Source organism: Helicoverpa zea, chromosome 31, assembly GCF_022581195.2.
Source record: "Helicoverpa zea isolate HzStark_Cry1AcR chromosome 31, ilHelZeax1.1, whole genome shotgun sequence".
NCBI classification, from domain to species: Eukaryota; Metazoa; Arthropoda; class Insecta; order Lepidoptera; family Noctuidae; genus Helicoverpa; species Helicoverpa zea.
The window spans coordinates 8,386,707-8,403,449 of NC_061482.1; the positions used below are offsets into that span (position 1 = coordinate 8,386,707).

The 16,743-nt window shown below is 36.0% G+C and overlaps 2 protein-coding genes across 2 annotated transcripts in view; one reads left to right on the forward strand and one right to left on the reverse strand.

Moving 5' to 3' along the window:
- LOC124645481 overlaps nucleotides 1-16,743 on the reverse strand; it is a 34,141-nt gene that overhangs the window by 11,411 nt on the left and 5,987 nt on the right. The window contains exons 2-3 of the mRNA XM_047185299.1: nucleotides 12,603-12,675; nucleotides 7,331-7,774 (exon numbers count right to left, since the gene is read on the reverse strand). Coding sequence (XP_047041255.1) covers nucleotides 7,331-7,596 — 266 coding nt within the window. The 5' untranslated portion in view covers nucleotides 7,597-7,774; nucleotides 12,603-12,675. The remainder of the gene's footprint in view (nucleotides 1-7,330; nucleotides 7,775-12,602; nucleotides 12,676-16,743) is intronic.
- Nucleotides 3,101-6,530, forward strand: LOC124645482. Its single transcript, XM_047185300.1, has 3 exons — nucleotides 3,101-3,241; nucleotides 5,610-5,753; nucleotides 6,158-6,530. Exons 1-3 carry the CDS (start codon nucleotides 3,111-3,113, stop codon nucleotides 6,258-6,260), a joined length of 378 nt encoding a protein of 125 aa, XP_047041256.1. The 5' UTR covers nucleotides 3,101-3,110; the 3' UTR covers nucleotides 6,261-6,530.

A 16,743-nucleotide genomic window follows, 5' to 3' on the forward strand; every position in this document is an offset into this window, starting at 1 on the left:
ATTATTCAATTAATTAAGTATTTTTTGTTATTGTTTTTACACCGATTTTTACCGTCGTTTCATTTTTAAAGTAAGTTTTCAAATATATGAACTTTAATAGGTACATCTTTTTAATTTGATACTCGTATGTGTGCGCCATTTTGTTTTTTTGGATTTAGTAATTTCCTCGATGAGGTGGGATGAAAAGTTACGTGTTGCACTCGAGTGCAAAGATTTTTCACCTTGTGCTCTTTTGATTCCCTCGCTATCGCTCAGGATTCTAATTATTGAAACACTCGCTACGCTCGTGTTTCAATTTTAGAATCCTTCGCTTGCTCGGTCATCAAAATTGAGCCCGCGGTTAAAAAGCAACTTTGCACTCTTGTATAACAAATAACTATTAGTCAACCCCTTCTCCCTAGGAATATAGGAGGACCAGTAGCAAGTCTGATTTTTATTAAGTTTGGAGATGCATGAGGGGTCTCATTCTCTTATACATTACATATTAATATAACATAAATGATTAAGCTTTGAAGCTTATTCCACTTGACCTGGTACAACTACGGTCACAAAATCTTCTACTGCATTTTATTTTCTAATGAAAAGTATGAAATGGTTAAACCACACATGTGGTTTACCCATTTCGCTGTCATAAAACTACTCCGTTTGTAGATATCCATTTTTTTATAGCTTTATGGCTCTATTACTTTGCCAATCTTGTTTCCTTTTCTGTACGTGTGACTAATGCTTTATATTAAGCTTTCCATTTGTTATGGCAACCTCTTTTACAAGTTGCTAATGGTTCTATTTCCGATTTATTGTTAGCGGTTCCTAACAACCGTTCAATCTCGACATTACAAAGCAATGTATGCAACCAAATGCTGTTCGGTCAATGATATTAAAATCAATTGTTATTTCGGTAGACAGTGCCCAAATACTTTTACGCGATACTTGAGTATAAACAGCAGGAAAGGTGGGAGAGGGTTATTCCAAATCTAGTCTATTCTATTGTAGCACTATATAAAATATTCAGTGATGTGCTATCACGGTCTCAGAAAATTCAGTCTTGCTTTGTCTTAACCTTCGATACCTATGTATAGTAAGATATCGAGATAAAAAGCGATATCAGATTTTCCTCTATCTACTGCAATACATGCCCTGACTGTAACTGTCGCTATCTAATATTTCCTTGACAGTGACATTGTTTTGTATATTTTGGAGAAAAAAATGTTAATGGAGGTCGTTACTCCTACGACATCGAGCGAAATGGCGAGAGACGGTGTGTAACTGAACTAAAAATTTTAATCTACAGTTAGTTACCTACTTGGAATGTGCAGCAGTACGTTAACTGATGGTAAGCGTATGCAATGTATACGTACCTACTTACAAATTAGTAAAAACCTCCATAAAAACCTTTTTGATAAAAATAAAAAAGGTTATTGGCATGGCTATGTCTGAGTTTTTGACGGATAACGATTGACTGTTCTGTCAAAACCTATCATTGAAGAGTTTTGTGAACACGTTTTGTGGAAGTTTGTGCTTTTACTACCATACACCATATTTTGAACTCACTTGAAATTGCAGTTACCTGCCTATTGTACTTACTACAATTAATAAAAGGTACCGTTATGATTATAATCACGATAATGATCATGAATATGTACCTAGGTATATTTGTAAACGCATTGTGTACCTAAGTCATAAGTGAAATAACATCTTAGGCAAAGCAAAGGCAGCAAAAACAGAGATAATACGTATTAAGTTCTATGTAGATTAGTCAACAACAGACAGTCAAAATATACTTTCCACAACTTCCTTTCTCATAAATGGAGGGACGCAATAGTCACGTAATTTTTACGTTCAATATGTAGTTCCGGATTCGCGGCTTAGAACTACTTAACATTCTAGGTGAAGTCTGGCCCACTTTAGCTATAACTGACACCAGCCTTTGGCCTCTAGCCTAGCATTCCTTTACTTTAGTGGATTGCATACAATTAAGTTAGTAAGTATAGCTGTTATTAATTGGATTAGTTCATTAAGCTTCTTCCTATAAAAAAACTTAGTAGGTACCACCCCATGAACAGATGATAGCGAGTCTCTAGTTAATGCAACTCTGGAGTTGGACTAACTAATGAACTAACCTGTTATTTTTCTCATTTAAATCGGTCGACATATACAGACAAATAACAATATCAGTAATATAAATATAGTAGGTACCGGCTTTCTTATACAAACAGGTAAAATGTTACTGGTTTTTTTTTTCACTCTGATATGACATTCGGTAAGATAAGCAGAAATAACTCGCCTAGTAAATAGATATATCACAGTTGTGCAACGGATGGTATTGGATGATCTAACTATACCCTATTTGGTGAGGCAGTTAACCAAAGGTTAATAATATTGATATTATGACATGTTATTTAAAACTCAGTTTAAACATAAAATGCAGCTAAAATCAATGTAATCAAATACGATGATAATTAGCACCCATATTGAACAGTACCTATTTGTATTAAAAGTCCAATTAACAGACCTAACCAAACGAGGTAGGTGTATAAATTTACAAAAAATCTTAATAGTCTGTTGTATTCATTATAAACAATCTACAAAACCAGTCGGAAATAAAGCAGTTAGTTGTTGCTAGCCAATAACTGCATAACTTGCGTAACTAATTGTTCACCAAATTTACTAGCGCAGGAACCAGTTAATATTTATCAGTTAAACATTTTTATTAACCTTATCACATTCCAAATGGTTTATTTAATCAACTTATCTAAATTGAAACGGAAAACATTTATTTTTAGATACAATGGTAACTGAAAATCTTGTAGGGAGTATCTATTATGGTTAGGGAGACAGTAGAGTGAAATTCATAAGGTATCTTAAGACACAATCTGATGTGGGTCTTTACGCAATCTTGGTTCAAAACCCCTGAAGTACTCCTGTACAAGCTACTCTCCTTTACGTTCCAATAAAATCAAACGTCATTACTTGAACAAAGACGTCGTGTTGGCATCGTGCCGAACTCCATCTGATTAATACCTTGTTTTGCTCCTATGGTGAGATCATATGTTCTTTTCCTTTTATAGAACCTCGTTTTAACAAATATGATTATAGATTATTGGTGAACAATGACGGAGCAGAGAGCGCTGAAGTTCGACGCGAACACAGAGGCCTTTCAGATGAGAGCGCAGTGGAAGAAACAAGACATATGTAAGCAGCAATGGGCCGAGAGATGGTCCTGGCTCCTGGACGAATGGAAGTGAGAGCGTCAACAATTCTTTACAGACTTCTAGAAACTTATTTGTCTACTCCACACTGAACAAGGGTTTAGTATTTGTTTCTTTTTATAAACTTCCCAAGTTCTTCTTAATCTTATAACTATGAAGAATTTTATAAATTAATTTTAGTCCTTGAAAAATACATTTTTCAATGTTATGACCAGGTAGTTGATGGTTATTTACAGCGTAATCATAAAGTTTGCGTGAAACATATGACTTTATGCAGGCTATAGAGCTTAGAACTTCCAAGGACGGCAACTGTAGTTAGTTCTGCTGGTAGTTCTCAATTACGTAGCGGCAACATGGCCACTCTTGATAAGTGTTCCACTGCACAAACTTAGCTACTGTTCCTCCGTCAAACAAATAATCATGTTTACCTTTGAATGTTTCAAATGTCACAGTTCATGTTTCAAGAGTAAAGTAAATTAAAATAGCTTGTCAGTGTTTTACTAACAAACTAAAGTTTAATAAATGTTATATTGAATCCCTATAATGTAGGCGGTATCATTCCGTGAAGTAATTTGATAGATTATGTATAAAGTGCAAAACGAAGCCTCCTTATGAAATACCTTGCGGATAATTTCAATTGAATTGTTATAAAACACCACAAGCATTCCGCCAACCAGCGTAATAATTGAACTTATTTAAAACCTTTAACCCTTTGATGGCTGCACTGTGCCTACGTAGGTACTGAACGAACTGATCGAAACCAGATGGGATTATGCTGGATTCAATTTGTATCTCTGCAGTACTTATTGTACCCATTCGTCCATCATAAGTTAAAATCAACTCTGAATAGTCCAGAATTTGTTTAAAATAATTGAGATTTTGGTACTTAATCATATATGTAGAAAATCATCCAACTAATATTAAATAAGTCTTTCTAACCAGTACGACGTACAGGAACAGGATACGTCTATGAAATAGTGATAGCACTGGGCTACGCAGTTTCAACATGGCATAGATCTACGCATTGACTTCTACAGCTACGACGGGTCTACGCAGCCTCTACGTGACGACTACGCGGCTCGGCGCGGCACCTTTGCAATTACTACGCGGCATGACTTCGATGCTATTCAATTGCGGGATCTTAGACTATGGATACATTTTAAAAGTCAACTTTTACTGACGTCCAGTGAAGACATACTGATGTCCTCCTAGCCGATTATCGGCTATAGCATGCTCTCTGCACGGGTGTATCAATCACCAACTTCCAGGCTCCGGGCTGCTTTGTGAAAGTCTTCTAAAACCCACGAAGCGACTTCGGCCCGACTCGAGAATCGAACCCGAGACCTCGTGCTCAGCATTAGCACTTGCGACAGCTAGACCAACGAGGCAGTAAACAAATACTAATAGCACACAATACTAATACAATTCAATTTAATAGGCACACTCGTCCAATGAAAGTAGACACTTATTTCATAATAATATGTTCGAATCTTACAGAAAAAGGTCGTTTGACAATGGAGCCCAATAAGTTATTGTCACATTTTTAACGTGGATTACCGTGTTCACCCAGTAGAAAATTATGTTCATTTGCAAATTACGTGGCTCGTAAACTAATATGGTGCTCATATACAAGAGTGCAAAATGTCGTGCGACTGGCAGTGCAGCATCACGACTGACGCCAATACTGCATCAAAGCGAAGGATTCGCCACGGAGATCAAATTTATCGTGCAGAGCACTGCTGTTTCATGCGAAACAAATGTTCGACACGACCATTCCCAGTTCACGAACGGTGCTCTAACAGACAAAATTCACATAAAAACTGTTTGAATACTTTAGAAAATGTTCACCTTTCAGTATTTTTTGAAAAGAATATTTTTTGTTGCTCCAATTAGATTTATGTGGATCTGACATGCTTGCGGGATCCCTATTTTATTTAGCTTTGTAAGTTGATTGATTTTATGTTTGAAATGGTAATTCCCTGAAAAATATATTATTGTGCAACTTTAAAACGAAGGTCGGTTTAGATGACGACTGACACTCGGTGATGAACATAATAGGTTGCGTAATCAATCAATATCATATTTAAGTATTTATGGCGTGGACGTCTGTACGTTAGGTAGACAATCATAATGAACTTACTAGTAGCTGGTAGCTATCGACCGCCTCTATTGCGTAACCTTGAAAAGAAAATATTGACTGATCGCTGAATAACACCAAGAAAAACCGGAACTCATCATACTGGTCATCAGGTTACTGGAGTGATCTTTTTAGTATTTAGGGGTTATCGTTAAAAATAACAGAAATAATACCGTAAAATTTAAGTTTCATTCTTACATTTCATAGTTTGTTGAGAGGTGATTAAGGTACCATTCTTGCAATTAAACATGACTGTTTCTCAGGGATGTTGCGGCCCAATCAGAAGCTATTCGCCAAGAGGCTTCTGCTGTGACTCGTTCTCAAGTAACTGTCAAGACGGATGAAGTCAAATCCTTAAAACCAGTACCTGTTACGTCTACTGGATTTATTGGATGGCTCGCCAGAAGGTATGCTTTCATTTAAATACGTGCATCTACGTTCTTGAATTCGCAGCATGCACCTCGTAGATAGATATAATGTGGTATCGTGAAACTAAATCCTAAGCTCCATTAAAATGTTAAATTAATTAGCTCTTATCAAAGTTATAGTTGACTTTTAGAAGTAATGAACAAATCAACTAATTGTAAAAGACCGAAAATAGCTCTTTTGAGAGGAGCATGGCTATAAAGTCTAACGAGTTGCACGCTCGCAATCCACGTGAAAGCTTGCCGTGGAAATAACCGCTATCGCGCCGAGCGGCCGGCCCTACTGAGTATTCCTCATATAAAGGATATGTGGAGCATGTTATGAAAAGGACACTTTACGTAGATCCATGTTTATTTCTTTTTCATTTAGCGACTCTTTTCCACAGGCCTGATTGCGCTCTTGAAATTTACTCCTCGTGGATTTTCAAACCTCCGGTACGGCTGCCTGACGCCTGGGACAACCCCAACTATAGCGGTCCAAAAAAATAGAAGTAACTTTTAATTGAAAACAGCAATCTTTTTTTAGATTATTTACCTGCCTTTTTGTGTAATGCATCTTCGTTCAGACATTCGAATTTTACAATTGTGCAAACGAAGGCGTTCGTGGCTTACTGTGAATGTGTAAACCGTTTTGTAACAATTCACACAGTCACACTACGTGGTAATTGAATTCGGCGGTTAATTGGAGCAATAAAAAATCTCAACTTCAATATTATTAGCATATTCGCGATTTAATGTTTACATTTGTTTTATAAGACACGAATAAATAAAGTTGATATAAAGTACTTTTGTGCATTTATATTCTGTTTCTGGCTAAGTAGGTAGCGCTGTATACAGTATACCTAACTGTAACTCCAGAATGGCCGAAAATAAATTTCCTTGGAAAGAGCATTGATCTTGTGGATTTGATGTTATAATAGGTTTATTTATCATTCAGAACACATAACATTCTTGTAAGTACTTGCGTGTTACATACAATGTTGTTCTGATTACAACTCACACATTTTTGGCTTAACTTCATTTGGCAAAATTTTATAAACATAAGTATCTATCAATTGAATGCTAGTTGAATGTAATAAGACCAAAAGAGCTATTTCGTTTTGATTACACATCAGAAAATCATCTTCCCATGACTGTCCAGCAATTTAACTCGCGCGCTCTAATTTTACGCAACGATTTTAGATTACCGTTGCTTTTACATTGTTATCCATTATATTCGGTGTTCAATTCATAACTAAATGGATACCTATATAGATTCATGTTACATAAAATATGAACCCAAATCAAATAACCAGATTTATTTCGATAGGAGCACTTTCCCAAATGGAAAGATACAGAAGAGTCTTTTGGATTCAGTTCAATATCGCTTTGACTGATATCCATGTGAAAAGACCCGAGTTTGTAGTGGTCGAGCATTGCTTCCGCAAAAAAATCTAGGACTCTCATCTGTTCATCTAACCATGCTTAAGTGTTATAGCTAGTTACCCATGTTTTTTTCTTTAATATTATAGGTTGGCTGCTTATCTACATAATTTAGAAACAGTAAAAAAAATGCTTACCTCTTGAGCGTGGTGTGTTTCGTTCCATTTCCGAGTAGTTTATGCTTTGGTTTATCGTGCGCGCCAGTAGGCGTCGACGAGGATATGGTGAGATCGCTGGCAAAAGAGCTGGTCGAGGACTCCTTTGAGATGTTAGTAATGGCGGAGCGGGCACGGCGTGCGGCCGACTCGGGGCTGCCAGGGCTGCCTACCAGCTCCAGCGCCAGCCGGCCCTTGCCCGGCACCGGCGGCGGCTTCTCCTCTACCGGCACCATGTACGACAGCATCGCTGCCTACGCTCTATCCCTTGACCACATGAAATTTTCCTCAGCTCACAGTTCACGCGTCAGTGTCAATTATGTAACCGTATTAAAACACCGTCCATATTTACAAAATTAATTCCCAAGGCTTATTCTTATTTCACTCACAATGTTGTTTATGTCTTGCTTGACACTACGTAGAGATCTGAAAGATAGATGTTATGATAATAATAGTGTTGTTTGGAAGCTATTTGTGTTATTTATGAATAGGTACATGCAATGACAATCATTTTCGGAGAACGAGTTGCATTTTGATTAGACACAAAAATATTTAAAATCTTGAAAATGGTGTTCAGAACCTGAGTAGACTGTAGGATCTGCAATAGAGTTTTTTTTTTGTCAAATTAATTTCAGCTCTGACTGGTTTTTAAGTTTAAAGCTCAAGCTAGCCTGTAAGCGTGAATAGAATTAAATATCCATCTCAATTTTGGAGTTGTACCGTTATCCCTGTCGACGAGCCACTGTTGAATTTAGATAGATCAAGTAAAGCTGCAGACTGTTGTAGAAGCTAACATGACCATGCTCTTTAGTTTTCAATATTTAATGGACTTTATTTTTATTTCGGCGTTTAAAACTAATCCCAATGTGCCTGTTATCTATATTAGGATATTCTATTTAAAAAATCTGCCATTATGAGGTTATATGAATTAATTAAAACGCTAAATTCGGGTGGAAACATTTTTATATTGTACGAGCCGTTTTCCCGCGGTTTCACCCGCGTCCCGTGGGAGCTACGTGGGATAAAATATAGCCTATGTTACTCGCATATAATATAGCTTTCTAATGGTGAAAGAATATTTAAAATCGGTCCAGTAGTTTTTGAGTTTATCCATTACAACCAAACAAACAAACAAAGTTTTCCTCTTTATAATATTAGATTAGTATAGAAAATCACTACTTATAAATTGCTTTAATAAAATCTAAAACATGTTTGGTACAAATACTTTTTTAAAAAACCTACCGTATAAGGTTATGATACAATACAACCGGTTGAGCTTTTAAAGAAATATCAATGCGATCAGTTACAACTTACAAATAAAAACCTATACATATTATTGATAGAATATAATTTATGTAGGTATACCTAGTGCTCAATGACTGTCAATTGCGTCGCAGTCGGAGACTTTAATTGATCGTAAAACTATTCCGTGCGTTTCACAGATTCCAACCTTGATCTTGAATGAGCGCGGAGATTCGCGCGTTACGTAGGTACGTGCCTACGTAAGCTCTGCCTAGTTCCAATCTATTTTTATAACTGCAGATAAATACATCCAATCCTATAGACTAACTGTTTTAGAATTTGGATGAGGCGTTGCTTTTGGGAAACATCATTTCATATTCAATAAGATTTTATAGATTTAAAGAAGAATCCTTTAGTGGGAATATTACCTAAGTGCTTGTGGCTCAGGTTTTTTGTCCATTTTTGGAACAATTGTCGGTGTGAATTAATGTCTGTTTACACTAAAGTAAGCAGTAGTTGATGTTTCAATTTAGCCATTACGACATGCAGCCGTAAGGTGTGCACCAATGAGCGCACATCACTATTGTTCCACATCTTGCCTTTGCCAAGGTCAAAGAATAATTACGCACGCATGATTTTATATAATTATCTAAATATAGTATGTTATCATCGCGCTGTTATTCATTAATTTGCTTAGTACACAAAATGTGTCTAATTTCCTTTTGATGTAATGTTGCTGTGCAATGTGCAACAATGAAATGTACCTACCTACTTACATACAGCAGCAGCAGAAGCATTCGGAAATACAAACTAGGGATTTGTCGATAATTCTATATTTCTATCGTAATATAATAAGTAGAGATAAGATTAGGTTTGCCTAATACGGCTTACTATCGCGGAGTGCCACGCGACAATAGAGTTTAAGGACAACATTCTAAATAGACTCTTCGCTACTGAATTTAAAATAAATAATAGTTTAAAAAAAACTAAAAAACACGCTTTTTATAGAAAACCGAACTAAAAAATAGCAAATAAATTTTAATGAATTTAAATTAAGAAAATAGTGTTCAAAATTTCAATGAATATAAATTAATAATAGTGTGAATACAAAAAAAAATATTTAAAAAAGCGTGGGGTGCTTTTTAAGGTCATATCGAAATGAAAATCACTCTACTCATATCTGTCAATAAAATATTTATAACTATTGACACCATGCACCCCACGCTTTTTTAAATATTTTTTTTGTATTCACACTATTATTAATTTATATTCATTGAAATTTTGAACACTATTTTCTTAATTTAAATTCATTAAAATTTATTTGCTATTTTTTAGTTCGGTTTTCTATAAAAAGCGTGTTTTTTAGTTTTTTTTAAACTATTATTTATTTTCTACTTTTTAGTTTGGATTATTTATAATAGCTTTTTAATTTTAAACTATTGCACGACTCGTGATGCGAAGCATCAGAGAGTGCTTTACGATCGAAAAAAATTTTTCGCCTTATTTTGGCAACTATTTTTAGTATTATAGCCTTGTTAGTTAAAGGAATCAAGATATTTTGCATTTTCTGTTTTTTAGTTTGTTTTTTTTTTTAAAGTAGATTTAGTTTTTTTTAAACTATTATTTGTTTTGTAGAATTAAAATTCTCTTTAGTATACAAAAATTTGACAATATTAGAGAAAACGGCTAAAGATAATTATTGGAAATAAAAATTAACAACGAGTCCTGCCTTATCGACTGTTGTTTCCTAGCTAAGCTACTAGGTGATCTGCTGACCTACTAGTACACAAGATGGGGTGATGATAAATAAAACCTCATCTGTGCACTGTTCTAAGCTGGTATATTAAAATCTTACAAAAACATATTTTGGATGTTGGTCTCTTGATGGTTGAGGATTTGGTGCGTGACGTGACGACACGGGTGATATTACGAATAGTTGTCACTATCCATACAAGTGGGAAGTTCTCATCAATACAAAGAATATAAGTCCAAACGAGGTATTTTACATATTCAGTTTATTTGTTTATTTACTCAGTTGTCGAGTTCCCTCGACTTTCTCTGGTCTCCATCATCAGGTCAGCTCCCAACCTTCACTGTTGCATAGGTTTTGTCAATACAAATAATTTAAGCCCAAACACGAGGTTTACATATTCAGTTATCGAGTTCCCTCGACTTTCTCTGGTCTCCATCATCAGGTCAGCTCCAAACCTTCACTGTTGCAAAGGTCTTGTCAATACAAATAATTTAAGCCCAAACACGAGGTAGTTTACATATTCAGTTGTCGAGTTCCCTGGACCCTCTCTGGTCTCCATCATCAAGTCAGCTCCAAATCTTCACAGTTGAATAGTGCTTTTAGGCGTACACCTGAGTGTCAAGTTTTTACCCTATATATGCCTACAACTTTCGAAGGTTGCCCTCGATTTCTCAGGGTTTCCATCATCAGATCCTGACCTGATGACTATGGGACCAACTGGCAGCTATTCCGAGTCGAACAAAAAAAGAATCACGTAGATCGGTCTATAAACCTCGGAGTAATCGATGTGTATGTGTAACCTCCTCCTTTTTGGGAAGTCGGTTAAAAATGGAATAATTTTATCAAATTAGTGTATTGTCATCGGTCCTCAATAAATCTACAAAGTTTGAACGAAATCTGGCCGTTTAAAGTGGGTCAAAATCGCGCCCAAAGAAGTCGGTTACAAACATACAAACATACAGGTGAAGCTAATAAAAAGCGTGTAATAAAATTAGTTTCTCTCACTTTTAAAAGTTAACTTATTTAGAAGAAATTAAAAAAAAAATCGGTAAAAAAACTTTTAAGTTAAACGGTTTTATATCTTATGTGCACTGAAAAATAAAAAATAAAAAAACAGTTACTTACCTATAAACCTACGTAGGTGGTCCCGGTCATATTAGACTAAAATAAAAACGTGGGGCCCATTCCGTAACTATTGTTGTAATACTTTCTTCTAGCTAGAGGTATAATAGGTGTGGATTGCATCGACTTACTATAATCATAACTGGAGATTTTGACAATCAATTATCAGCCGTAGCGGCTTCATCAGCGAACGCCGAGCTCACGATCTACCAAAGTATAAAGATATGCTTTGCCATAAGTAGGATTTCAGAGGGCCCCACGTTTTTATTTTAGTCTTATATGACCGGGACCACCTACGTAGGTTTATAGGTAAGTAACTGTTTTTTTATTTTTTATTTTTCAGTGCACATAAGATATAAAACCGTTTAACTTAAAAGTTTTTTTACCGATTTTTTATTATCTAGTTTTTAGTATTTAATGAAAATGCCTACCGAATATTCTTCATTCTATACATGGGTCAGCAGCGGTGAGGGAGTGCTAGACTCTTACTGACTAAAAACCGTTGTTTTTCGTCGTAGGCCTTTTATGTACCACGACCACGGTAACTCTTTAGGACAATCCCGCAGCCCAGGCAGGCCTTGGCCCTGTTGGGCCCCGTTGGGGTTGCTGACAGTATTCTACTTGAGTAGCCCTTTCATTTGATACCCATATTGAGGGGGTTGTGGAAAAATATGTAATCCGCCATTTTGTACCGGCGGCCATCTTGGATTTACAATGTTATTGACATTACTATATTGTATTGTCATCGGAATTAAAGGTGTGTACCAAATTTCAGATCAATCTGACAACAGGAAGGCACTGAAATTTTAATTTCTAAATTTGACCCAAGAATGAATAAATAATAAATAAAACAAACGGGGTGAGCTAAATAAAACCGTTTAAAAAAACAGGAACATAGATGGAACAATTTCAATACTTTGCGTTGTTGATTCGGGCATATTGCATTACATAAGTAGCGTATTTTCGTCTATTTGAGTACAAAAATGTCTTTACAATTCAAGGTTTTGGCTGGATGCCCACGTATATTTTCTAAGTTGATAAGCTTATAATTGGACAAGCCCTTAAATACATATATATGTCGGTGTATTTTATATGAAAACTAAACTAATGATTTCAACATAGCGTTGTGCTACTTACCTAATTTGTGTTCTCTTCCTGATGTTGTACCACGAACCGAGCTGAGTTATTTCCTTTTATTGATTTTTGGCGGCTGCAACAATACCATGATATTAATATTTACATAATACCTACATAGTGTCCTACTGTTTAAGACAAAAGGCCTAACACATGCCGTGAGAAAAAAAGACACAAAGAAGACATGCATGCGTGAATTACTTTCATCGAAAAGAGGCTAACATTGAGATAACAAATGCAAGAAGAAGTTATGTTTTATGTTTGTTAGGTCTCAGCCACAATTAGCTCAGAACAGTCAGCTGTATGTGGGTTTACGATTTGAACTATGATGCAGCTCTCAGCAGATCGTGACCTAGCTGTGGCCTTCCCAACTTTATGACCGTCTCTTATCCTTGACAGTCGTTCGGATGCAAGCTTTTGTTTAAATTACACTGTGGGCAGGGAATTCGAAGAAATTTGTTGACTAGGTACACATAATAAAAATTATCGGATTCGTTTACTATAGTTCGGCCATTCAGAGAATGCGTTCCTGACACGTCGCGATTGAACTGACGACGTAACTTTGCAATGGCGTTGCAGTTACGATAAAAATATTTTTGCTGGTTCTTTACCGTTTTAACAATTGAGGAGCATTAAAACAACATTATTATATCAATAATCAATGAATGTTATTACGTCGTCAGTTCAATCGCGACGTGTCAGGAACGCATTCTCTGAATGGCCGAACTATAATTATTATTACCATGACCATAAGCTACCCAGCAAGCTTAAACAACTTGCTGGGTGGCTGGTGAAGCTGAAGCAACTAACAACTAGATTCAAGTAATTCATGCCTAAGTATGTTAGACACCCAGTTCGTGCCGAGGGTAGGTTGTTGCTGGCCGCGCATCCTATAAGAAGGCGCTAGTCAAGGACTTGAGACAAGAGGCTAGACATGACATAATAGAGGCTGAAAGAAAGCCCGCGTGGCGCTCTGTGAAACATCTTGCTATTTCCTGTGATTTCATAAGAAACCTCAATAATCCATAGTAAAGATAGTTTCACAACGTAGTAGACCGATTCCGAATAACATCCTCAATTACAGCCTGCAAATAAACGTTGCTGTGGTAACGAGAAAACTTCTAAAGGAAGTTTTATGTTTTCCCTTTCCTCCTGACGCAAGTAAGTCACCGTCACCAGTCGTCGTCAAGGCTCTATCACAAACAGATTATAATTAGTTAGATATCTATCAGTCTTTACCGCGGTTTCACTCGTGTGCTGGGGTATTTTGGATTGAAACGAGGTAAGAACCTACTTCCAAATTAAGATACCAAGATCTGAAGCCAATAAGTACAATATACTGAAGCCAGGCCAAATTAAACAATCATGATCCAAATCGCATATAATGCAGCTTATACGACTTTTATATTTATTTGATATGTTTTATGATTTAGACATCGTGTTTATTCTTAGGTATCAACTTGCAACCGTTAGTAATATCAGAGCAGTCCAAAATTCTTAGAATATAAAATCAAGTTTAATTTTAAGACGAGATTTTGAAATCCTTGCGCCGCATCATACAACGCGCACAGTTTTTGATGATATCAAGATTAAATGTGTGGGAATGTCAGTGAAATAATATACCACGGTGAGGGAAAGGTCAGTCCCCTCCAGTGAACCCGGGACGAGACTCGTCACAGAAGCACACGGTGGCTCTCTGTACACATGATTGCAATCGTTACTGAACTAATTAGAACATGTGCCATACCGATTCTCACACGTGCCATCTAGGAAGTAGCCGCATTTTATTCAATCTCGCGGTAGTGTGGTGCACTATGTTACATGCGCAGTACTGCTAGGTACGGATATCCTCGTGAAATATAAATAAAAATGACTTGCATTATAGCGTTCTATAAAGTAGTAGGTTATTTATAGGTCCATACATGTCTACCATTATTGAGAAGCTGAGTTATCATTTTTACAAACCGATATGTGTTAATTAATTTCGCCGCTCCATTGTAGTAAGTATAAACATTTAGTATGGTATGGGTGAGCGCGTGCAAATCAATTGAAAGGTGTCAACCTATTTATAAGCCTGTAAAATTAATATCAATAGTAGCGTTTTTTTTTTAAATAAACAATAACATTATTGATTTTTATAAAAATTTAAGGTTACAAGAGGTTTACAATTTTGTCACGAATAATGGAAATGCTGATTGAATAATGCCATTCAGCGTTTCAGGGCATGCGACTGTATAACGCAGTTATCGAAAGTGCAATATTAATGGCGTGATAAGTTTTACTGCTTGCAATCTATGATAACAAATCCAAGTATGAAATGAAATATGTGCCGCTACCAAGTAAAAAAACGGTTCTATAAAAAGCCTTAAAAAAGAACTCAAATGACCTCACTACCATTGTCGTACCCACTACTCTAGATGGTATGCTCAGTCCATCCATGCTTATGCTAGAAGAATACTTTTGTTCCTGTATCGAACATAAATATGCTTCAGATAAGAGTATTCGAGCTAGTGAGCCACCTTACTCACTCTTAAATAATTTTGCGTTGCTTTATTTTTCAAAGAAAAATGGATGGGTGCATTCAAGAATTTCAAACGAACACTATTCAAAACATTAATATTCATGAAAGATACGAAAATGTAACAATAAGCTCCCGAGTGAGGCTCAGGTGCATGCAGGCCAACCGTCTACCGTCGTTCTAAGTAGGTGATTATTTATGAAATTGTATATTTACTCTATTTATTTACTCGTCGATGAATTTTTATGTGTACAAAATAAAGATTTGAGGGGGAGGGGGGGGGCTCATTTAATTGCTCGCACGGGTGCAATGCTGATACACTACCTACATCTATACTTATAATAAATCTGTAGAGAGGTCAATTCTGTATATTGAATTTATTTCCAAAATAACTATTAGGGGGTGATTAGTGATCGATACTGATGCCAAAAATGCAATCAGTAAAATTTTTCTCTCTGTATGTTCGTTATGAAAACGAAAACTACTTGACGGATTTCAACGAAACTTGGTACAATGATTCTTCGTACTCCTGGGCGGGTTATAGGATACTTTTCATTACGCTACAATTAATAGGAGCAGAGCAGTGAAGGTAAATGTTGGGAAAACGGGAGAAGTTACTCAATTTTTTATGCTTTCGTCGCGTGTGCAGCCTTAATGGTTAACGCTACACAGAAATAAGGTATAACGGAAATGTTCTCCTTAAAATAATGTAAAAAATATACCATGACAGTATATGTCTATCTTTTATGGTTGACTCACAATAACACGTTTAACTCTCGAAAGCCTCTCTTTGCACAAAGTCCAAATCTAACGCGGACGAAGTCGCTGGCAGAAGCTAGTTATACATATAATACATATAAACCCTCCTTTTCAATCACTCTATCTATCAAAATCTGTTGTGTAGTTTTAAAGATTTTAGCATGCCTACATAGTGATATAGGGACAGAAAAAGCGACTTTGTTTTATAGTATGTAGTGATGAGTCCGTGAAGGTTATCTGATGATGGAGATGAAGCAAGGGAACTTATTTCATTTATATTGACGAGATCTTGACACCAAAAAATGTCATGATAGGTCCAGACTTGACACTAAAGGCAAAGTGCAGTTTAGGGAACTCCCATTTTGTTACAACTCTTACAATGAATTATGAGTTACGACTCCCACTGTGGGTATTAAAAATATTATCGGATCCAAAAACTAAAATGCATGAACTGAAAAACTTCATAAACCTTTAAACCGACTTCATAAAACACTGACAGGGACAATAAAACTTTTGACACGGCTCTAGAAGTCCTCGGTTTCAAAATAAACACAGTAAGTAGGTACATGCACCGACTTCTAGAGCATTGTCAATGTTTTATTTTGTCACTTTCAGTGTGTTGTGAAGTCGGTTTTTTTTTTGTATTTTTTTTTTTATAGAATATTATAAACTGAAAAACTTCATAAACCTTTAAACCGACTTCATAAAACACTGACAGGGACAATAAAACTTTTGACACGGCTCTAGAAGTCCTCGGTTTCAAAATAAACACAGTAAATAGGTACATGCACCGACTTCTAGAGCATTGTCAAAGTTTTATTTTGTCCCTTTCAGTGTGTTGTGAAGTCGGTTTTTTTGTATTTTTTT

Excerpts from the sequence above, each read along its gene's own strand:
- LOC124645482 (XM_047185300.1), top strand. The coding sequence starts at position 3,111 with ATGACGGAGCAGAGAGCGCTGAAGTTCGACGCGAACACAGAGGCCTTT. Across the intron at positions 3,242-5,609 it reads TGGCTCCTGGACGAATGGAA|GGATGTTGCGGCCCAATCAG; the intron begins GTGAGAGCGTCA and ends ACTGTTTCTCAG. Across the intron at positions 5,754-6,157 it reads ATTGGATGGCTCGCCAGAAG|GCCTGATTGCGCTCTTGAAA; the intron begins GTATGCTTTCAT and ends TCTTTTCCACAG.